Source organism: Bubalus kerabau, chromosome 10 (assembly GCF_029407905.1).
Source record: "Bubalus kerabau isolate K-KA32 ecotype Philippines breed swamp buffalo chromosome 10, PCC_UOA_SB_1v2, whole genome shotgun sequence".
In the NCBI taxonomy this organism is placed as follows: domain Eukaryota; kingdom Metazoa; phylum Chordata; class Mammalia; order Artiodactyla; family Bovidae; genus Bubalus; species Bubalus kerabau.
The window spans coordinates 65,965,250-65,990,382 of NC_073633.1; the positions used below are offsets into that span (position 1 = coordinate 65,965,250).

Below are 25,133 nucleotides of genomic sequence, written 5' to 3' on the forward strand. Positions count from 1 at the left end.
ATTTCTTGTCAAATATTTAACTGAAGGTTTTGGGTGAAAATAAGCAGGCCCAATTATGAAGGCTAGAATTTCTTCCCTGAAGTTCACTTGTTAATAAGGTGATTTAAAAAGATCTCCATGCATTCAATCTCTCCACTTAATCTAAGAGCATTTTGATACAGCTCTTCACATATTTGCTTCCTTTTTGGAAGGTATCAACTACCTTGTAGTTTATCACAAGCAGAACTTGCTAAGTTACAACTCATGCCCCATGTGTGCAGTCCTTTCAGGTAAGACAAAGTTTTTCAATCAAACAAAGGCATTCTAATTTTGAGATTTGGATACTAATACTTTAGAAAGAGAAGATTCTATCAGGTTAAATCTTTCAAATTGGCTACCTTGGATAGGTTCATGCCCAGCACTGTGAGTGTCACCAAGCCAGCACAACAGACCAAAGCACTGGAGCTGGAGAGGCCAGAACTCGGTGGGATGTTTCCATCTACCAAGCAGTTCATTCCAGTCAGGTCACTGAGACCAAAGTGTTCCTAGAATAGAAGGAAAAATAGCACTAGTAACTCTGCTTGGATTCAAGGAGTAGCAGAAAGTTCTTTCATTCCTCAGAGAGCAAAAGCCTCACAATGGACTTATTATGCTACTTATAGAAACAACTTGTGCAATTCAATTTAGTTGAGTCCATACATGACATTTTATTTAATGGCTGTTGGCCACAGGGCTCTATAATTTGAAGACTAATTTTTACTTTGTTGAACAAAAAGCTACTGATCCATTTCCTAAAATTGCTTTGAATGGTCTTTTTCATGAATATGAATTGATTTAAACAAATATGGAGAAATGTTAAACAATTATAATTCAAGTACTAAGACAAGAAATACACAATTATTACTGAGGCAGGTTAAATCTCTATATAGCACATCCCAACACTCTGTCATTATAAAAGTCTAACACCAAGCAGTGGTTTGTTTCTATGCAGTATTCTATGTAATACTTTTCTTCAGAGGACCTTCCAACCTTTCTCAGTTCTATTTTATTTGTGGAAAAACCTAGGTACCAAAGAGTAAGAGACTTTCCCAAGATTACATATAGGGAAATGGAAGTAGGACTGAGGTCTCTGATTTCTGGTTGAGAACTTCCCCACTGCGGTCAGAAACCTGGGCCAGCATACTGTCACTGTGATTTAATGTAAGTCAGAGATATGAGGAAATCCAGATTTTTACCCGAGTTTATAGATACAATTTAGCCATATGGTAGCTTTCAAGACAGCCAAATTAGAATTCAGCCACAAATGAGAATGCAGACTCTTAAAGCAGGGAAACTCTATTTCTACAAAATAGGAAAGTCCAAAAAAATAATCAGACTCTGATCTCAAGATGGAAAGCTCTAAGATACGTAGATTAACATGTAGGGTGAGGACACTTAGGATTATATCATATCATATCCTTTGTGCTTTGGGATTAAAAATAAATTCAAGGTCACTTCCTTCTCAAGAAAAAGTACCACCATGTTTACAGATTATTCAAAGGGTTCAAGATCAAAGTGCAAAATACTATTATATTACATAATTATGCATTTCATCATACATATTGTTCTAAGGAGAAATTTCAATAAACTAGATAAAATAGCCAAAGTAACAACAAAACTCTGCAAATAAAAGACCAGTTTTTTTCATTTTTTTTAAAAATCTCTTTTTCCCCTAAACTGACGAAACTCATCCACCACAAAAGAAGAGATTTAGTTGGATGCACTTCTCTTGTTGATTTCAAATGATCTAAAAATTTCCTTTCCAGAAATATAAATTATAAACTGAAATATTGCTGCTGCCAATGCCCTTTCACACAGAACATCAGACAGCTTGTTTAAAAAAATCCTTGGAGAACGCTATATATTTAACCATAAACTGATCCACAGGGTGTCTTGAATGTGAATCATACTTACAAACTTATCACGCAATGTTTAAATTAAAATGTACAACAGATTCAAAATGCAAATGGGCTTTGCCAAATTCAGAAATAGTGCTATCCCATAAGGATAACATGTTCAATTTAATATAAACAGATTATCCACTGGAACTTTCTAGTATTTGAATTTGAAGGTTTCTAAAAGGCTAACATTTAAATTACTTCTCTGCCAAACATTCATTACACAGACCTGCTTTTGCACGTAAGCTGTCAAATCAAAAGGGAAGGCTGTAAGACCTGAAATTCTCAAATACAACACAAGGCACATTTGTTCTTTTGGTCACTTTATCCATATGCTACAGAAGGCATGTTGCTACAAGAAAGATGAAATTGTATTTGCCAACAAATGTTTCCAAATACTGTAATTCCCACTAATGCTTGTGACAAGCCAAATGATTTGAAGATTTAAAACCTGCCAGTAACTTTTCCTGTACGTTGTTACCATCTGTCTGGGAAAAAGAAAGGAAGGAAGAGATGGGGGCAGGGGAAGAAAGGGAAGTAGAGAGAAAGAAAGATACATACAGAACCACCATAATTAGAGTACAGGATTATACAACAGAAATAAATGTGATGCATATCTGTAATGGATATGCCACTGAATCCTACGCTACTCATGACCAAGTTTCAGATAGCACCATCAGACAGTAAAGAACACAAGCTCTCTAAAACATGAATTTTAGCAAACAAATCAAATTGACTTAGCAAATCAATTTTGTTTCTTCCTTCATACTTTTTTAATTAGGAGAGAAAGTAGAAATATTTCATCTTCTCATACATGACATTAGAGATATTCAAAGTATTCAGTGTTTCCAGGAAAATTCTTATTTTCCTTATCAAAATCACTATATCTTTTTTTAAACCCCATCTGAAGTAGTAATAACAAAACTAAGTTAGCATTGATTGAATGCCTACTATGTGTCAAGCACTGTGTGATCCTTCCAACAACTCTTTGTTGAGATAATAATAACATATTTCACACACAGCAAATCTGAGACTTAAGGAGTTAAATCAACACAGCTGGGTAGAGTCTAGACTCAAACCCAGGGCTGTCCAGCTCTAAATTCTATTACAGTGTGCACTTACACATCACTGGAACAAAATGTAAGTACTACTACCAGAATGTATCTTTCAAAAGAAAATTTCAACAAAGATTTGAAAACTAGAACAAAGTATCAAATGCACATGACTTATGAACAGGCACTACAGCCCCTGATGAACACCACCCAGAAACAGTCATATCTACTCTATCCCCTGAAATATGTTCATGAGCAAAACAGAGCAGAAACATCAGCACTGAAAGGAGACAAAAATGATATAGTAAATGAAATAAATCTTGATATAATACATATCATAACCTCAACTGCCAGTAGCTGCTTTATACTGATTTACCTGAATTCCTTTAAATCCACATAGGAAATAGTTGTGCCACAGAGGCTTGGTTTTGTCAATCTGGATGTTATTAGCACTAGTACTGAAGTCCCTGCAAAAGCAAACAACAGTTAACTGAAGTCTAGAGGCTTTGTGGCACAGCATGGATGGCTGACTGCTGCCATCTTGTGCCAGGACAATGACACTGACGCTGTATTTTCCATTTGCTTCTCACATATGTACTCCAGTCCACCCAAAAAACAACAAACATCTCCAGCTGCTAAAAATTAAGAGAAGCTTTGGTGACCTTAATAACTAAACTACTTTCAACTGGCCCTTTTTACTTCCTGAAAGGGACAGAAATGAATATATTTTAGCATAATCTACACCACTGTATTTCACGATGGCCCTTATTAAGTTGGTATAAACCACATAAATGCCTATCCTTTGGGCCTGCTGTTTGGCATACTTTTTACTAGAACACAAGTACTCAAGGCCTTCTTTCCCCACACTCTCTTCCACCCATCCAATTTTACCATCTGCACAGTTTAAGAAAAAGAAGGAATAAACAAAGCAAATGATGCTTCTAATGGATCATAACTCATTGAGTAAAATGATATTCCATGATTCTATATGAATATAAAATAACAAATGAATAAATAGCTAAATGAAAGAGAATGGAAAATACTTCCTTAGAGCAAAATGCCAACTAATAGAAGAAATAATAAAAATTGAAAAATCACTATTTGGCAAACTCCATGACAATCATTGCAGAGTACATCATGAGAAACGCTGGGATGGAAGAAGCACAAGCTGGAATCAAGATTGCCGGGAGAAATGTCAATGACCTCAGATATGCAGATGACACCACCCTTATGGCAGAAAGTGAAGAGGAACTAAAAAGCCTCTTGATGAAAGTGAAAGAGGAGAGTGAAAAAGTTGGCTTAAAGCTCAACATTCAGAAAATGAAGATCATGGCATCTGGTCCCATCACTTCATGGGAAATAGATGGGGAAACAGTGGAAACAGTGTCAGACTTTATTTTTTGGGGCTCCAAAATCACTGCAGATGGTGACTGCAGCCATGAAATTAAAAGACGCTTACTCCTTGGAACTAGATAGCATATTGAAAAGCAGAGACATTACTTTGCCAACAAAGGTCCATCTAGTCAAGGCTATGGTTTCTCCAGTGGTCATGTATGGATGCGAGAGTTGGACTGTGAAGAAAGCTGAGTGCTGAAGAACTGATGCTTTTGAACTGTGGTGTTGGAGAAGACTCTTGAGAGTCCCTTGGACTGCAAGGACATTCAACCAGTCCACTCTGAAGGAGATCAGCCCTGGGTGTTCTTTGGAGGGAATGATGCTAAAGCTGAAACTCCAGTACTTTGGCCACCTCATGCGAAGAGTTGACTCATTAGAAAAGACTCTGATGCTGGGAGGGATTGGGGACAGGAGAAGAAGGGGACGACAGAGGATGAGATGGCTGGATGGCATCACCGACTCGATGGACGTGAGTTTGAGTGAACTCCGGGAGATGGTGATGGACAGGGAGGTCTGGCATGCTGCAATTCATGGGGTCGCAAAGAGTCGGACACGACTGAGCGACTCAACTGAACTGAACTGATGACAATCATTTCAGGAAGGACTCATCAATGGATGCTAAAGTTACTGAGTAAAAACTTGATGAGAAACAAGATATCTATATAAACTTGAAGTATTTCCTTACCAGATATCGGCTGAAAAGGAAAAAAAATAGTAACTCGATGGTAATCTGGCGGACAACTCCTTAGCCAAATGATCAAAATTAACAACAGATGGAGGAACATCACATGCCTCCTTGATATGATGCACTGAGGACACATCAGTTAACATGTGGAATTCTTCATACTATTTTTGTGACTTCCTTGAAAGTCAAGTTATTTCAAAATGAAAAATAGATAGGCTTCTAAATCAGCCCAAAGAATAAAATATATGAAGTGGGAGAGGGGTGGAGATCAAATCAAAAGTGAGGAAACAAGTAACATTCCCACATTGACTGAATACTCTTCACATATAGCTTACTAAATAACTACTGTGAGCCACTCACTGCAGCAGGTGCCTTCCAAGCCTTATCTTAATAACATGGACATATTCTCTCCTAAGAAAAATATGGGATGACCACTTAACTGTGCAAGGCATTCACAGGAATATAAAGGTAAAATGTGAAGGGCTTATCTTTTAAGCCTCTGTAATCCAGCCAAGACAGCATGAGCACAAATCACGCTCACATTACCACTGTCATGTGATGGTATGTAACATGGGGTGGGATGCAAGGCCAAGAGGGCACCTGTTGGGCTGCACTCAATAGGCCTGCAAATCTTGTAGCTGCCCAGGCTTGAGATCGAAGAAAGAGCCTAGAGACAGCAACAGAGGTATCAATGGTTTACTGGATCAAGGATCTTACAAGTCTGCAGCAAAACATGCGGCCCCACTGTGTACGGCAGACGAAAGGCAAGACATGGCAGTAATCTTTCTATTCAGGGAAGAAGGAGGCTACCATTTATAGGGGGAATTGATGTCAGGTTGGCTCATCCCCAGCTACTGGAGAAACCAGTAGCTGGGATCTGTGGCAAGCTCATGATTAAGCACTAATTAAGCCCTATGATAAGGGTACAGGTGAAGCGGGACTGGTACAGCAGGACATGTACAGAGAGCAAGAGAATAGCCATTTTGAATGGCCCGACCATACAACAATTTTTATAGTTGGCACATTAGAGTATAAAGGGAAGACCTTCCTGGAGGCTCAGAGAGATCTAGTGACTCTCCAGGGAGCTAAACAGCCTGACTCCAGCTCTCAAACACTTTACTATTATCCACAGGAATTAAAATTTATTGACTATAGTCAATAAGAGGTCCCAGAATTTGGAAAGCAGAAAAGATTATGTTAGCCAAACTGAATGGGCTCTGTCCCAAGATAACCAGATCTTGGAAGTCACCACAAAGAAAAAACAAGGAAGAAGGCTGGGGGACAAGGGTGATGGTATACTAGGGAAACTAGTGGAGGAGGAATTTTGTGTATATGTAGGAAGTTAGATGAGAAATATCAAAGAAAAAGTTAATAATACCCGATCTAATTCCTTCAGACTTAGAAACATAGCTTAAAAACCACAATGTCATGTAACTACACATTTAAGAAAGTGGATAAAACTTTTAAAAAAACATGTTGGCAAACATGTGGAGCAACTGGAACTCCAATACAGTGGTGTGCGAATGTAAAATCATACCACCACTTTCGAAAACAGGCAAATTCTTAAGATAAACCAGACAGTCCACACCTGGGTATTTACCGAACAAAACATGTGTCCATAAATAGATTTGTACACAAATATTCATAGCAGGTCATACCTGAATGGTCCAGTGGTTTTCCTTACTTTCTTCAATTTAAGTCTTAATTTGGCAAAAAAAGAGTTCATGCTCTGAGCCATAGTCAGCTCTCAGTCTTGTTTTTGATGACTGTATAGAGCTTCTCCATCTTTGGCTGCAAAGAATAGAATCAATCTGAATTTGGTATTGACCATCTGGTGATGTCCACATGTAGAGTCTTCTCTTGTGTTGTTGGAAGGGAGTGTTTGCCATGACCAGTGCGTTCTCTTGGCAAAACTCTGTTTGCCTTTGCCCTGCTTCATTTTGTACTCCAAGGTCAAATTTGTCTGTTACTCCAGGTATCTCTCGACTTGCTACTTTTACATTCCAGGCCCCTATAATAAAAAGGACATCTTTTGGGGGTGTTAGTTCTAGAAGGTCTTACAGGTCTTCATAGAACCGTTCAACTTCAGCTTCTTCAGCATTACTGGTCGGGGCATAGACTTGGATTACTGTGATATTGAATGGTTTGCCTTGGAAATGAACAGAGATCATTCTGTCGTTTTTGAGATTCCATCTAAGTTCTGCATTTCAGACTCTTTTCTTGACCATGATGGCTATTCCATTTCTTCAAAGGGATTCTTGCCCACAGTGGTAGATATAATGGTCATCTGAGTTAAATTCCCCCATTCCAGTCCAATTTAGTTTGCTGATTCTTAAAATGTCGATGTTCACTTTTGCTGTCTCCTATTTGACCACTTCCAAATTGCCTTGATTCATGGACCTAACAATCCACGTTCCGATGCAATATTGCTCTTTACAGCATTGGATTTTACTTCAATCACCAGTCACATCCACAACTGGGTGCTGTTTTTGCTATGGCTCCATCTCTTCATTCTTTCTGGAATTATTTCTCCACTGATCTCCAATAGCATATTGGGCACCTACTGACCTGGGGAGTTCATCTTGAAGTGTCCTATCTTTTTGCCTTTCATACTTTTCAGGGTGGCAAATAGATACAAGGGATTATTAGATATGACAGAGTGTCTGAAGAACTATGGATGGAGGTTAATGACGTTTTACAGGAGGCAGACATCAAGACCATCCTCAAGAAAAAGATACGCAAAAAGGCAAAATGGTTGTCTGAGGAGGCCTTACAAATAGCTGTGAAAAGAGGCGAAAGGCAAAGGAGAAAAGGAAAGATATACCCATCTGAATGCAGAGTTTCAAAGAATAGCAAGGAGAGATAAGAAAGCCTTCCTTGGTGATCAGTGCAAAGAAATAGAGGAAAACAATAGAATGGGAAAGACTAGAGATCTCTTCAAGAAAATTAGAGATGCCAAGGGAACATTTCATGCAAAGATGGGCACAATAAAGGACAGAAATGGTATGGACCTAACAGAAGCAGAAGATATTAAGAAGACGTGGCAAGAATACACAGAGGAACTACACAAAAAAGATCTTCACAACCCAGATAATCACGAGATAGCACCTAGAGCCAGATATCCTGGAATGCGAAGTCAAGTGGGCCTTAGGAAGCATCACTATGAACAATGCTAGTGGAGGTGATGGAATTCCATTGAGCTATTTCAAATCCTAAAAGATGATGCTATGAAAGTATTGCACTCAATACACCAGCAAATTTAGAAAACTCAGCAGTGGCCACAGGATTGAAAAAGGTCAGTTCTCATTCCAATCCCAAAGAAAGCCAATGACAAAGAATGCTCAAACTACCACACAATTTCACTCATTTCGCATGCTAACAAAGTAAAATTATCCAAGCCAGGCTTCAACAGTACTTGAACTGTGAACTTCCATCAAGCTGGATTTAGAAAAGACAGAGAAACCAGAGATCAAATTGCCAACATCTGTTGGATCATCAAAAAGGCAAGAGAGTTCCAAAAACCCATCTATTTCTGCTTTATTGACTTCACCAAAGCCTTTGACTGTGTAGATCACAACAAACTGTGGAAAATTCTGAAAGAGATGGGAATACCAGACCACCTTACCTGCCTCCTAAGAAATCTGTATGCAGGTCAAGAAGCAACAGTTAGAACCAGACATGGAACAATAGACTGTTTCCAAATTGGGAAAGGAGTACGTCAAGGCATTATATTGTCACCCTGCTTATTTAATTTATATGCAGAGTACTTCATGAGAAATGCTGGCCTGGATGAAACACAAGCTGGAATCAAGATTGCCGGGAGAAATATCAATAACTTCAGATATGAAGATGACACCACCCTTATGGCAGAAAGCAAAGAAAAACTAAAGAGCCTCTTGACGAAAGTGAAAGAGGAGAATGAAAAAGTTGGCTTAAAACTCAACATTCAGAAAACTAAGATCATGGCATCCAGTCCCATCACTTCATGGCAAATAGATGGGGAAACACTGGAAACAGTGACAGACTTTATTTCGGGGCCGGGGGGCTCCAAAATCACTGCAGCCATGAAATTAAAAGACGCTTGCCCCTTGGAAGAAAAGTTATGACCAACATAGACAGCATATTAAAAAGCAGAGACATTACTTTGTCAACAAAGGTCCATCTAGCCAAAGCTATGGTTTTTCCAGTAGTCATGTTTGGATGCAAGAGTTGCACCATAAAGAAAGCTGAGCACCAAAGAATTAATGCTTTTGAACTACGGTGTTGGAGAAGACTCTTGAGAGTCCCTTGGACTGCAAGGAGATCCCACCAGTCCATCCTAGAGGAATTCAGTCCTGAATATTCATTAGAAGGACTGATGCTGAAGCTGAAGTTCCAATACTTTGGCCACTTTATGGGAAGAACTGACTCATTTGAAAAGACCCTGATACTGGGAAAGATTGAAGGCAGGAGGAGAAGGGGACAACAGAGGAAGAGATGGTTGGATGCCTTCACCAACTCAATGGACATGAGTTTGAGTAAACTCTGGGAGTTGGTGATGGACAGGGAGGCCTGGCGTGCTGCATCAAGAGTCAGACACAAATGAGCGACTGAATTGAACTGAACTGATTCATAGCAGAATTATTCATAATAGCCAAAAGCTGGAAATAATCCAAATATTCATCAATGGTGAATAAAGAAATTATGGGTTCTTCATGCAATGCATGCTAGACAACATGTGGACAATTCTGGAAGGCATGCTGCATATGTCCTAAAGGTCCAGTGGAGTAAAGCCCCTTATTTACACAGGAGCTACCTGCCTTGATAATTCACCTCTGCTTCCCTAGTTGAGTCTCCATCCCCTTTCACTACTGCTCCTGGCACTATTTCCCAAATCCTCTCCCTCCTTCCACGTCTATCTTAGGCTCTGCTTTTGTGGGGAAAAAAGTGAAATTCCCATATTTACCATGTGGGAGTGTTAAGTGAATCTCAGTAAATCAATATAACAAATTATGGCACCCAGTTTTAAATGGTAACAATGACTGAGTGACTGATCTAATCTGATCTGAAGATTTTCTTTAAAGGGTCCTGCTGCTACTGCTGCTGCTGCTAAGTTGCTTCAGTCATGTCCGACTCTGTGCGACCCCATAGACGGCAGCCCACCAGGCTCCCCCGTCCCTGGGATTCTCCAGGCAAGAACACTGGAGTGGGTTGCCATTTCCTTCTCCAATGCATAAAAGTGAAAAGTGAAAGTGAAGTCACTCAGTCGTGTCCGACTCTTTGTGACCCCATGGACTGCAGCCTACCAGCCTCCTCTACCCATGGGATTTTCCAGGCAAGAGTACTGGAGTGGGTTACCATTGCCTTCTCCTTGCTAAGTCGCTTCAGTCGTGCCCGACTCTGTGCGATCCCATAGATGGCAGCCCACCAGGCTCCCCCGTCCCTGGGATTCTCAAGGCAAGAACACTGGAGTGGGATGCCATTTCCTTCTCCATGCCTTCTCGTTAAAGGGTCCTAAATGCACATAACATCTCAATCATGCAAAATAAACAGAAAAATGATCTTTCACAATAACTTTCACCTAAAAGTCAGGAATTTTTATTATCTTGCATAACCTGGTATAGATGCATTATAAAATATTTGCTGAATGAATGAATATTACCGCAAGCAAACTGTCCAATGAACAATAAGCCAAAAATATAATGTGCCAATTACATGCCAAGACCTTTTTTTATAATTAACAAACCAGGTCCTGCTTAATATAAGTAAGCAGGACTTATCCCAGGAATGCAAAGAGTTCAACATTGGAAAATACATTGGTATAATTCATAATATCTTAAAACTTATCTTCAATACTACACAAGCATTTAATAAAATCCAATAATCATTAAGTGACTTTTTTAATCTTAGTAAACCAAGAATTAAAAAACAACAAGAATTAAAAACAACAAACCAAATTAAAAACAACCCTGGTGGTCCAGTTGTTAGGACTTGGCACTTTCACTGCCAGGACCAAGGTTTTAATCCCTGGTCAGGAACTAAGATTCCACAAGTCACGTGGTATAGCCAAAACAATAACAACAACAACAAAAATATGCCCTTAACTTGATAAAGCAAATGTACTAGAAACCTATGTCTACTGTGTTCCAGACTCTATGTTTGACACTGAGGCTAGAGCACTGGAGAGGTGACACAACCTGAAGTCACAGAGCTTTCTATGGGAATACTGGCAAGTACTGGAGAAGGGAATGGCAAACCACTTAAGTATTCTTGCCTTGAGAACCCCATGAACAGTATGAAAAGGCAAAATGATAGGATACTAAAAGAGGAACTCCCCAGGTCAGTAGGTGCCCAATATGCTACTGGAGATCAGTGGAGAAATAACTCCAGAAAGAATGAAGGGATGGAGCCAAAGCAAAAAGAATAGCCAGCTGTGGATGTGACTGGTGATAGAAGCAAGGTCCGATGCTGTAAAGAGCAATATTGCACAGGAACCTGGAATGTCAGGTCCATGAATCAAGGCAAATTGGAAGTGGTCAAACAAGAGATGGCAAGAGTGAATGTCGACATTCTAGGAATCAGCGAACTGAAATGGACTGGAATGGGTGAATTTAACTCAGATGACCATTATATCTACTACTGCCGGCAGGAATCCCTCAGAAGAAATGGAGTAGCCATCATGGTCAACAAAAGAGTCCGAAATGCAGTACTTTGATGTAATCTCAAAAACGACAGAATGATCTCTGTTCGTTTCCAAGGCAAACCATTGAATATCACAATAATCCAAGTCTATGCCCCAACCAGTAACGCTGAAGAAGCTGAAGTTGAACAGTTCTATGAAGACCTACAAGACCTTTTAGAACTAACACCCAAAAAAGATGTCCTTTTCATTATAGGGAACTGGAATGCAAAAGTAGGAAGTCAAGAAACACCTGGAGTAACAGGCAAATTTGGCCTTGGAATACAGAATGAAGCAAGGCAAAGACTAATAGAGTTTTGCCAAGAAAATGCACTGGTCATAGAAAACACCCTCTTCCAACAACACAAGAGAAGACTCTACACATGGACATCACCAGATGGTCAACACCGAAATCAGATTGATTCTATTCTTTGCAGCCAAAGATGGAGAAGCTCTATACAGTCAACAAAAACAAGACCAGGAGCTGACTGTGGCTCAGATCATGAACTCCTTATTGCCAAATTCAGACTTAAATTGAAGAAAGTAGAGAAAACCACTAGACCATTCAGGTATGACCTAAATCAAATCCAGTATGATTATACAGTGGAAGTGAGAAATAGATTTAAGGGACTAGATCTGATAGATAGAGTACCTGATAAACTATGGACGGAGGTTCGTGACATTGTACAGGAGACAGGGATCAAGACCATCCCCATGGAAAAGAAATGCAAAAAAGCAAAATGGCTGTCTGGGGAGGCCTTACAAATAGCTGTGAAAAGAAGAGAAGCGAAAAGCAAAGGAGAAAAGGAAAGATATAAGCATCTGAATGCAGAGTTCCAAAGAATAGCAAGAAGAGATAAGAAAGCCTTCCTCAGCGACCAATGCAAAGAAATAGAGAACAACAGAATGGGCAAGACTAGAGATCTCTTCAAGAAAATTAGAGATACCAAGGGAACATTTCATGCAAAGATGGGATCAATAAAGGACAGAAATGGTAGAGACCTAACAGAAGCAGAAGATATTAAGAAGAGGTGGCAAGAATACACAGAAGAACTGTACAAAAAAGATCTTCTCAACCCAGATAATCACGATGGTGTGATCACTGACCTAGAGCCAGACATCCTGGAATGTGAAGTCAGGTGGGCCTTAGAAAGCATCACTACGAACAAAGCTAGTGGAGGTGATGGAATTCCAGTTGAGCTATTTCAAATCCTGAAAGATGATGCTGTGAAAGTGCTGCACTCAATATGCCAGCAAATTTGGAAATCTCAGCAGTGGCCACAGGACTGGAAAAGGTCAGTTTTCATTCCAATCCCAAAGAAAGGCAATGCCAAAGAATGCTCAAACTCCCACACAATTGCACTCATCTCACATGCTAGTAAAGTAATGCTCAAAATTCTCCAAGCCAGGCTGCAGCAATATGTGAACCATGAACTTCCTGATGTTCAAGCTGGTTTTAGAAAAGGCAGAGGAACCAGAGATTAAATTGCCAACATCTGCTGGATCATGGAAGAAGCAAGAGAGTTCCAGAAAAACATCTATTTCTGCTTTATTGACTATGCCAAAGCCTTTGACTGTGTAGATCACAATAAACTGTGGACAATTCTGAAAGAGATGGGAATACCAGACCACCTGACCTGCCTCTTGAGAAATTTGTATGCAGGTCAGGAAGCAACAGTTAGAACTGGACATGGAACCACAGACTGGTTCCAAATAGGAAAAGGAGTACGTCAAGGCTGTATATTGTCACCCTGCTTATTTAACTTCTATGCAGAGTACATCATGAGAAATGCTGGACTGAAAGAAACACAAGCTGGAATCAAGATTGCCGGGAGAAATATCAATATTTCAACCTCAGATATGCAGATGACACCACCCTTATGGCAGAAAGTGAAGAGGAACTCAAAAGCCTCTTGATGAAAGTGAAAGTGGAGAGTGAAAAAGTTGGCTGAAAGCTCAACATTCAGAAAATGAAGATCATGGCATCCAGTCCCATCACTTCGTGGGAAATAGATGGGGAAACAGTGGAAACAGTGTCAGACTTTATTTTTGGGGGCTCCAAAATCATTTCAGATGGTGACTGCAGCCATGAAATTAAAAGACGCTTATTCCTTGGAAGGAAAGTTATGACCAACCTAGATAGCTTATTCCAAAGCAGAGACATTCCTTTGCCAACAAAGGTTCATGTATCAAGGCTATGGTTTTTCCTGTGGTCATGTATGGATGTGAGAGTTGGACTGTGAAGAAGGCTGAGCGCCAAAGAATTGATGCTTTTGAACTGTGGTGTTGGAGAAGACTCTTGAGAGCTCCTTGGACCGCAAGGAGATCCAACCAGTCCATTCTGAAGGAGATCAGCCCTGGGATTTCTTTGGAAGGAATGATGCTAAAGCTGAAACTCCATTACTTTGGCCACCTCATGTGAAGACTTGACTCATTGGAAAAGACTCTGATGCTGGGAGGGATTGGGGGCAGGAGGAGAAGGGGACAACAGAGGATGAGATAGCTGGATGGCATCACTGACTCAATGGATGTGAGTCTGGGTGAACTCCGGGAGTTGGTGATGGACAGGGAGGCCTGGCGTGCTGCGATTCATGGGGTCGCAAAGAGTTGGACACGACTGAGCGACTGAACTGAACTGAACTGAAGCAGATAATGATTATACAACATGGTAAGATGTTATGATAAGAGAATGAGAGGGTGGCCTAGTAATATAAGAATGGCATATACCTTGACTTTGCTAGAGATAGTTAAGCTCAACAGATGATACATATCTTCTCGGCAAAGATTTATTTTCATCCTTTTTTGACCCAGTATCTAAAATAATGTCAGACATACAATACGTCTTGAGTAAATGTTTCTCAGACTTTACAGGTGGTTCAGTGGTAAAGAATCCACCTGCCAATGCAGGAGACATAGGTTCAGTCCTTGGGTGAAGAAGATCCCCTGGAGAAGGAAATGGCAATCCACTCTAGTATTCTTGCCTGGGAAATCCCATGGACAGTCCATGGCGTAGTAAAGAGTTGGACACAACTTAGTGACTAAACAACAACAACATAAATGTTTCTTAAGTAAATGAATAAAATGAACAAATATTAAATAGAAACAGATTCTTTTGAAGTCAGATACAAATTTTCAATAAATTAAATGACTTATTATAAATTTGATATTTCCTAAAGATACCATTTGAGTACAAATACAAAGACATACACATACATGGTAGCAATTCTAAATACTCACGGGTACAAGGGATTGGTATTGGCCAACTGGAGAACATGTGTTTTCACAGGTTCCACAGCTATTAACATATCTTGTTCTACAGCCATTGGAAGAACAGAATATCCACAGTAATCTATATGCTCTCCTAGAATAAAGAGAAAGCATTTTTTAATCATTGCTGGCATATGAAACATGAGAAACTCAAGTAAGTTGACATATAGGAAAAACTTGACCACTAGCCTGGTTTTAACAGAAAATAAAAATACTAAAGGCAGAAAGTGATTCAATTTTCTTTCTCTCACTGACATCTGAACCAGGAACTTTTCTAGAATAAGTATATTAGTTATTAGTTTCTGCTAATATTTCAACTTCTTTAAATATTCACAAGTTTCTTCCACTTTCTAATTCATAATAATTATATTTGAATATTTATGTTTTGTGACTAGTTATATGGAGCATCAAGAAAAGCAATGTCTCCTTTCTCTGTTGCTCTTTTGAATTAACTTTTTCAATATGGACAATGGAAACCTTTAGCATCCTCTTATATTAATATTATGTGAGTACCATTCTTATCCTTACTAGCCAATGAACTCACTATGGTGAAGACTTGCTTTATTTGTCTTTGTGGTCCAATGAAATGCCTAACAAATTAGACAGACACTGATTAGTTGTGTTGAATGTGCTAGACATAGCTAGGATAAGGAAAAGGAAGCTAGAAAAAATATTTAATTTTATATATAATAAGCAAACAGAAAACTATTCTTTTCATTCTAATTCCTCTAATGAATCATCAGCAGGAATTTTTTTGCCTGCTACCCCATAATGTTCCTCCAAATTACCCATTTAAACTCAAGGTTTGTATTCATAATATTAAAAAAAAATAACAATTCAAGAAAGATGAGCTAAGCAAGCTAACTTATATTTTCCTGAGACTGGTTTGCATATCTGATTGTTTCTCCTGCATTGGCAGGCAGGTACTTTACCACTAGCGCCACCTGGGAAGCCCTATCTGCTTGCTTCTGTGGTAGACATTGATCACCTAAGAAACATAAAATGTACAAAAGACAATTCAACTGCCTGATTACATTTTTAAATAAATATGATTCTACATATTATTCCAGGCAGAACTCTTTTGTTTCTACACTGATGTGTCCTTTAAGAAAATTAGGGTTGTTGTCTTTTTTAATGAATTGACAATGATGAGTGAACAACTCAAATGACAATTCAAAGTTGTCTTTCTCCCCAACTTCCTTCAAAACTACAATGTAGAACAGTGGTTCACAAATAGAAAATGCATATTTGAATAAGTAGAATTCTAGGGAGGTACCAGATTTTGTTGGGAAGGCTACAGTGTGAATGACAGCCTTCTGAGAATGAAGACTCCTCCCTTTGCAAAAACTAATGGAAGCCATCCTGGGGAGCAAGAACTGTTGGCAAGTAAGGAAAAAAACAATGATTACATTTTGGACACTTTAACAGAAAATATAATAATTCTTTTAATAAAGATTGAAATTCATTTCATCCCAAGAACTAATTAAATAACTATCTTAGAACATAATCCCCCTCCTTTTCTTAAAATGAGATAGTCAGCATTCATTGAGTAAGAATTACTTACTCAGGAAAATTGTTACTCCCCAAACTAAGTGAAACTTGGCTCTCCTCTGAGGATACTGATGCTTTGCAATTCTCTCTCAGTAGCACGGAGTTGGTGATAACCTCCTCCCACTCTGCTGTTTCCAGGACTTTTTCCTGTCCTGTGCTTTGGAGGTTCAAACCACATTTTCTCGTCTCCACCACATTCATCTCTGACTATCTTAGACATTTGCTCCTCTCTGAAGACCTCTGTATCTCATTCCACCCTCTCCATCCCAATCTTGTAAAACAACTCAGTCCAAGGCCCCAGCTTCCTAATCCCTTGACCTCTGGAGAACTTGACCTCCTCTCTGCTTCAACTATCTTACTTCCATGGTCTTGACAAATCCAGTAATGACCATAGAACTCCTTATCACCTAGAACTTTTCTATCTATGGATTTTTGTTCCAAATATCACATTCTTTACTAAAACTTTCCAACGTGCCATTTCTCTTACTCAATTTATCCTACTTAACCTGTTTTTCAGATTCAGTTCTTTGCCCTCTGTAACCTATAGGCTCCCTCTTACCTTTATTTTTCTACCTAGCATATTTTCCAGGGTTCATTACTTCATCTACCCCTTCTGACAGTATGAGCAACTTCTTGATGTCATTGTCATTCTCTGTAACCTCCGTCCAAAACAAAACCCTAAAGCTAGATCAAATGTAGGCAACTTGGACTAGCTGAGAGGCAGTGGGGAAATGAACAAATCTGCAGATTGTTATTGCTACAATTCCATGGTCTCCAGCTCTAACCAGATCTCCCTGTTACAAGCAAACTTTTTCTTTTTTTCCAGTTATCTCCCTCTCCCATCCTTGACAAAGCTGTTTCAAACTTTCTGCCATCTCTTTATACATCCAACACTTCCAACCTTCCCCAAAAGGACTCCCTCAACCTTCTCTACCAAAATTATACATTTATTTACATCAACCTGCATCCTTTTTACCCCCACCTTCTGTTTAAAAAGACTCAAAGTGGCCCTCTTTCTATGTTGTAGATACCAACCCTTCTTGCCCTCTTGAGAATCCTTCTCTATCTCTTCTTTTCTCAGATATCTTTGATCTCTTTCTCTCCACTGACTTTACTCAATTCCCCTTTTCTACCTCATTTAACCATGTCCAAATATCTCATATTTTTAAAATCCTCCATATATGCTTGAAAATCAGCTTTCCTGAGTTAATAATTGAAGCTACATTTTGGGTACATGGGAGTTCGTTATACTATTTCAACTAACTTTTTTGTATGCTTATAAAAGAATCTACCTACAATGTGGGAGACATGGGTTCGATCCCTGGGTTGGGAAGATCCCCTGGAGAAAGGAAAGGCTACCCACTACAGTATTCTGGCCTGGAGAATTCCATGGACACACTCTATGGGGTCATAAAGAGTTGGACACAACTGAGCGACTTTCACTTTCACTTTCCAGTATAGAAAGTTTTCTCTTTAATCCTCCTTTGATTTGGAATTTTCTCAGTTCTCTTGATAAAACATTCATTCATTCAGATATTCATTCTCTAGGCCACCACATTTTTAAAAGCAAGGGATTATTGGGCTTCCCTGTATTCTTCTAATCCAATGAATAAATGTAAAACCACAAAAATTATTCACTGTAGTCAAAAAACTTAACCTGCAACACAGAAAAATCTTTCTATCTCTCATGAAAATAATGGGAACAACCAGGTTTCAACAAACTTCTGAATTTTAAAAATGAATGGACAAAACTAACATCAATAAATGGATTGGGAAAGATGAAAATATAGTATTTTCTTATGAAAAAAGCTTAACTTGCTATAGTAGATACATGGGAAACATTCTATTTTTCCAGTTCTCCTGATATATTAACAAAAATTTGGATCTTATCAAAGGAGGAAAAAATTAAGAAAAAGAACTTTCTAAATACCTATTATATTGACTCTTCCTGGTGCTCGAACATAGAACTTGGGAATGGATCCAAACTTAGAATTAAACATCTCTTTTAGCTTCACCAATCTGAAAACAAGAGTAGCATATTTCAGAATATACAGATAATAGAAAAACCTGTGATACACACACACACACAACACCACACAGATAGTTCATATACATCACCACTATTATCTTTAAAAATAATGAGAGCAAGCTATTTTACTGACACTTCTTTGAAAATCCCTGGATGAAACAATCTATAACCCCCTAAGTGACACAAGAGTATAGCTAAGCACACAGAAGAATAAAAAATTTAATACAGACATACACAAAGAAAAACTTCTTTCCTTCAATTATGAAGAATATAACTTTCTGTATAATTTCTAAATAATATTCAGAGAAGAATCTCTTGATACTAAAAAATGTAGCATGGAATACTGTATCAGTTTCCTAGGGTTGCCACAATAAAGTTTCACAAACTGGATGACTTAAAACAACAGAAATTTATTGTCTCTGAGTTCTAGAGACCAGCAGTCCAAAATCAGAGTTTGGCAGCACCTCTGAAAACCTCTGAAACCTAGAGGGGAAAATCCTTCCCTGCCTCTTTTTAGTTTCTGATGGTGACCATCAGTTCTTGGCATTCCTTGGCTAGCAACTGCATCACTCCACTGTCTGCTTATGTTATCACATGTAATTCCCTCTGTGTGTCTCTATCTGTGACTGCTTTTCATTCTTACAAGGTCATCAGACTTACTGGATGTGTGTGTGTGTGGGGGGGGGGGCGCACATGCACGTGCACATGTGTGCATGCACGTGTGTTAGCTGCTCAGTCATGTCCAACTATTTGCAACCTCCTGGACTATAGCCCACCAGGATCCTCTGTCCACAGAATTTTCCAGGAAAGAGTACTGGAGGGGTAGCCATTCCTTTCTCCAGGGGATCTTCCTGACCCAGGGATTAAACCTGGGTCTTCTGCTTTTCAATTCAATATGACTTCATCTTAACTTGATTACATAAGTCAAGATGCTAGATCAAATAAGGTCGCATTCTGAGGTTCCAGATAGACATTAATTAAGAGACATGCTATTCAACCTAGTACAAATGAAAACTAGACTGGATATCACATCAGGAAACTAGAATTCTAATTCCAATGGGGCTTCTACTTCAATGCTAAAGTTTGGAAAATCATTTTCCCTTGGATCCTCATCTGTAAGATTAGAAAATTTGAACTAGATATTCCTTATGGTGATTGCAGCCATGAAATTAAAAGACACTTACTCCTTGGAAGGAAAGTTATAACCAACCTAGATAGCATATTCAAAAGCAGAGACATTACTTTGCCAACAAAGGTCCGTCTAGTCAAGGCTATGGTTTTTCCAGTAGTCATGTATGGATGTGAGAGTTGGACTATAAAGAAAGCTGAGCACCCAAGAACTGATGCTTTTCAACTGTGGTGTTGGAAAAGACTGTTGAGAGTCCCTTGGACTGCAAGAAGATCCAACCGGTCCATTCTAAAGGAGATCAGTCCTGGGTGTTCTTTGGAAGGAACTGAAGTACTTCCAGTACTGAAGTACTGAAGCTGAAGCTGAAACTCCAGAACTTTGGCTACCTCATGCGAAGAGTTGACTCATTGGAAAAGACTCTGATGCTGGGAGGGATTCGGGGCAGAAGGAGAAGGGGACGACAGAGGATGAGATGGCTGGATGGCATCACCGACTTGAGGGACGTGAGTTTGAGTGAACTTCGAGAGCTGGTGATGGACAGGGAGGCCTGGCGTGCCACAATTCATGGGGTCACAAAGAGTTGGACACAACTGAACGACTGAACTGAACTGATTCCTTACAGGTCCCTTCCAGATCAAAAATGCTTATATTTAATAATTGTATGCTGTTAAATCATCTCAAGTCACTTCTATGAAGACCTACCACTGTTTGTAGTCCCACAATATGTTGTATCTGAGTAATAACAGCAAGACAGTAAAAATTTAATAGACCTACCATATTTAAGACATTCATGAATTAAATAATTGATCTTAAAAATCAACTAGTTACAATAAACAAAATCATACCAAAAATTTTAAGGAAAAAGGAAATTTATTATAATGATAAAAAGATACACTGAATATTCTTGGAAGTTATTCAAGATGTCCTCCTACAACTGGGACAGCCATCAGAAACTCTATTTACTGATGGGTGGGGCTGTTTCCTCCCTGTTGATTGTTTGGTCTGGAGCCTGCAGGCTGTTGGGTGGGGCTAATGGTGGCCTCCCGGAGAGCTCACCATCAGGGTCCTTGATCCTGCAGTGAGTCACAGCTGCCCCCTGCCTCCAAAGGAGACCCTCCAATACTAGCAGGTAAGTCTAGCCCAGTACCCTATAGGGTCACTGCTTTTTTCCCCTCTGGGTCCTGGTGTGCAAAAGACCCTGTGTGTTCCCTCCAAGAGTGGAGTTTCTGTTTCCTTTAGGCTTGTGGAATTCCTGTGATCAAACCACACTGGCCTTCAAAGGCAGATTCTCTGGGGGTTCCTCTTCCTGTTGCCGGACCTCAAGGCTGGGAAGCCTGACATGGGGCTCATTCTTTCACTTCTGTGGGAGAATTTCTGTGGTATAATTGTTTTCCAGTTTGTGAGGCACCCATCCAGGAGGTATGGGATTAGATTTTATCACAGTTATACCCCGATCTTGTTGTGGCCTCTTCTTTGTCTTTAGATGTAGAGTATTTTTTGGTAGGTTCCAGGATTTTTGGAAATAGCTGTTCAGCAGTTAGTTGTGACTTTGGTGTTCTCGTCAGAACAAGTGAGCTCACGTCCTTCTCCACCATCTCGAGCCCTCCTGGGTCATCCAGACCCAGAGCTGATGTTTGTTTTGTTTGTCTGTTTGTTTCTATTTATTTATTTATGTTTGGTTGTTCTGGGTCTTTGTTGCTTTCCACAGACTCTCTCTCTAGTTGCAGCAAGCAGGTGCTACTTTGGGTCGCGGTGTGTGAGCTTCTCATTATGGCAGCTTCTCTTGTGGATCACAGGCTCCAGGCGCATGGGCTTCAGCAGTTGCAGCAGGTGGACTCAGTGGTTGTGGCTCTTGGGATCTAGAGCATGGGCTCAACAGTTGTGGTACATGGGCTTAGTTGCTCTGCAGCATGTGGAATCTTCCCGGGCCAGGGATCAAACTCGTGTCCCCCACATTGGCAGGCAGGTTCTTATCCATTGCACCACCAGGGAAGTCCCAGAGCTGATGTTATAGTGGAATCTTCATCAGCATTCTGCATCCATTCAGATGCTAGCTTCTTGTATTTGTCCTACAGAGATGAAGAGTCTTTTAGATAGTCATTTAGATCATCTCCACTATAGATGATCATTCAAGGATATAAAGTATTCTTCCTTCTCATTGCTTCACTATTCCAGACTTCTATCATTTTCTGCGTGCACAAAATAGACAAACCACTAGCTAAGAAAATGGGGGCTAATAAAACACAAAATAAGAAATGACAAGGATGAGTCAACATTAAACAAAAGAAATTTTATAGGTCAAAAGAGGGACTTCCTTGGTGGTCCAGTGGCTAAGACTCCACACTTCCAATGCAGGGGGCAAGGGTTTGATCCCTGGTCAGAGAACTAGATCTTGTGTGCCACAACTGAAGATCCCACATGCTGCAAGTAAAACCCAGCATAGCCAAATAAATAATAAAAAAAGTACTTTGTAGAAAAGCCAAGTACTCTCTCTTTTGTCACCAACCAAACCACAGCACACCAGCTCCATCTCCTAACCACTACAAAAACCTCATGCTAGTCCCTTTTCCTGTTCTCTCAAGCCACTTTTGATCAATTTGGGTGCCCTGCTCCGCCCTCCCCAGAAAATCTCATTATGTGAATAATAAACTTTTCATATCCTCTTCTTCATGTGGTATTACCAGTCTCAATATTCAAACCAAATTTGGGGGTGGGGGTCCATCCTGTTTCTGTGGGATAGCCACGATAGAAATCCTACAGAAAATGGGTATTTCCTAGGGAAATACAATTTATAAAAACAGATCCATTTCCATAGAATAAATAAATTCATCAAAGAACCACCGACACATATGCATTAAGCCCATATGTTTTACAAGAGAATTCTACCCAAGCATGAACATCAGATAGCCCATATGTTCCACAAGTTGTTCCAGAGCATGGAAAAATAAAGAAAAATTGTCTAATTCTTGTTATGAAGCAAGTGTAGTATGGATACCTAAACCAGATAAACATAGTCCAAGAAAACGCAACTACAGATTAATGTCACTTTTGAATATTAATGCAAATGTAATTAATAAAAGTTTAGTAAGTATAGGCAGCACCACATTAAGAAAATAGTTCATGTCAAGTGGAATTAACTCCAGGAATGCAAAGTTGAAAATATTAGGATAATCCATTAAAATAATATATCATATTAAATCTAAGAAGAAAAAAATTATAGGACTACTTTCATAGATGCTAAAAAGTTATAAAATTCATTCCCAAAGGTGTTTCTATTTTTTCTTAATTATTCATTTTTGGCTGCACTGGGTCTCCATTGATGCTTGCAGGCTTTCTCTAGTTGTGAGGAGCGGGGACTACTCTAATTATGGCTTGCGGGCTTTAGATTGCAGGCTCAGCAACACAAGCTTAGTTGCCCCACGACATGTGGAATCTTCCGGGACCAAGGATTGAATCCAGGTCCCCTGCATTGGCAGGCAGATTCTTAACCACTGGACCACCAGGAAGTCCCCAAAGGTGTTTATCTTAACGTGATTACATATATCTCAGTCTTGAATCCAAGAGCTAATGAAAAAATTCTAGAGACATTTCCACTAAGATCAAAAATAAGACAAAAATTTCCACTGTCTCCACATCTAATCACACAGTACTGGAGATACAGGTAATGCAATTAGACACTTCAGGTCAGTCACTCAGCCATGTCCGACTCTTTGTGACCGCATGGACTGCAGCACACTAGGCTTCCCTGTCCATCACCAACTCCTGGAGTTTGCTCAGGCTCATGTCCATCGAGTCAGTGATGCCATCCAACCATCTCATCCTCTGTCGTCCCCTTCTCCTCCTGCCTTCAATCTTTCCCAGAATCAGGATCTTTTCCAAGGAGTCAGTTCTTCCAATCAAGTGGCCAAAGTATTGGAGTTTCAGCTTCAGCAACAGTCCTTCCAATGAATATTCAGGACTGATTTCCTTTAGAATTGACTGGTTGGATCTCCTTGCAGTCCAAGAGACTCTCAAGAGTCTTCTCCAACACCACAGTTCAAAAGCATCAATTCTTCGGCGCTCAGCTTTCTTTATACTCCAACTCTCACATCCATACATGACTACTGGAAAAACCATAGCCTTGACTAGATGGACCTTTGTTCGTAATGACTCTGCTTTTTAATATGTTGTCTAGGTTGGTCATAGCTTTTCTTCCAAGGAGCAAGAGTCTTTTAATTTCATGGCTGCGGTCACCATCTGCAGTGACTTTGGAGCCCAAAACAATAAAGTCTCTCACTGTTCCATTGTTTCCCCATCTATTCGCCATGAAGTGATGGGACTGGATGCCATGATCTTAGTTTTCTGAATGTTGAGTTTTAAGCCAACTTTTTCATTCTCCTCTTTCACCTTCATCAAGAGGCTCTTTAGTTCCTCTTGGCTTTCTGCCATAAGGGTGGTGTCATCTGCATATCTGAGGTTATTGATATTTCTCCCGGCAATCTGGATTCCAGCTTGTGCTTCTTCCAGCCCAGCATTTCTCATGATGTATACTGCATATAAGTTAAATAAGCACGGTGACAATATACAGCCTTGATGTACTTCCTATTTGGAACCAGTCTGTTATTCCATGTCCAGTTCTAACTGTTGCTTCCTGACCTGCATACAGATTTCTCAGGAGGCAAGCAAGGTGGTTTTCCCATCTCTTGAACAATTTTCTACAGTTTGCTGTTGATCTACAGAGTCAAAGATTTTGGCGTAATCAATAAAGCAGAAGTAGATGTTTTTCTGGAATTCTCTTGCTTTTTCTATGATCCAAAGGAGGTTGGCAATTTGATCATCAGACAAGAGAAATAAATTAAAAATCAAAAAAGAAGTAAAACTATCTCTACTTGGAGATAATACAGTAGGATATCTAGAGAATCCCAGAGGATTAACGCTAAAACCAACTTAAATAATAAAAGAATTCACAAAGACAGCAGAATATAAAATAAATATCCAAACATGAATACCCTTCCTATGCAAAAATAATCACCAGTTAGGACTATAATGGTGAGTATACCTTATTCACAGCAACAAAAAAACACTAAGTATTTAGGAATAAACTTAACAAGAAATATGTAAAATTTATTTAAGAAAAGCTTTAAACACTCTTGAAAGAGATAAAATAGTTTCAAAGAAATGGAAAGACATCCCTTGTTCTTGGATAAAATGACCCAACATCATAAGGATAATTATTCCCAAGTTAATTTATAAATTTAACGCAATCCTCCCAAAAAATACCAACAAGCTTTTCTTATATAGACAAATTGATATAAAAATCCATGTGGAAAATTAATATGCAGAAACAGTGGAGAAAACATTTTAAAAAAGAAACACTATCAGGAAGGAGTAACCCTACCAAACATTAAAACATACTATAAAGCTTCTGTAATGAAAACAGTGAAGTTTCAATACATATAGAGACAAGCAGAC

The 25,133-nt window shown here is 39.3% G+C and overlaps 1 protein-coding gene across 5 annotated transcripts in view; it reads right to left on the reverse strand.

The window, feature by feature from the left end:
* The window catches only part of GALK2 (galactokinase 2), a 168,561-nt gene that overhangs the window by 115,873 nt on the left and 27,555 nt on the right, over positions 1–25,133 (reverse strand). For 3 of the 5 annotated variants that reach the window (XM_055538011.1, XM_055538010.1, XM_055538013.1), the window contains exons 2-5: positions 18,455–18,543; positions 14,944–15,067; positions 3,345–3,435; positions 378–524 (exon numbers count right to left, since the gene is read on the reverse strand). In XM_055538011.1, the coding sequence (XP_055393986.1) occupies positions 378–524; positions 3,345–3,435; positions 14,944–15,067; positions 18,455–18,543 (451 nt within the window). Of the gene's footprint in view, positions 1–377; positions 525–3,344; positions 3,436–14,943; positions 15,068–16,249; positions 16,326–18,454; positions 18,544–25,133 lie in introns of those variants that run through there. The other 2 variants (XM_055538012.1, XM_055538014.1) reach the window with 2 other exon arrangements.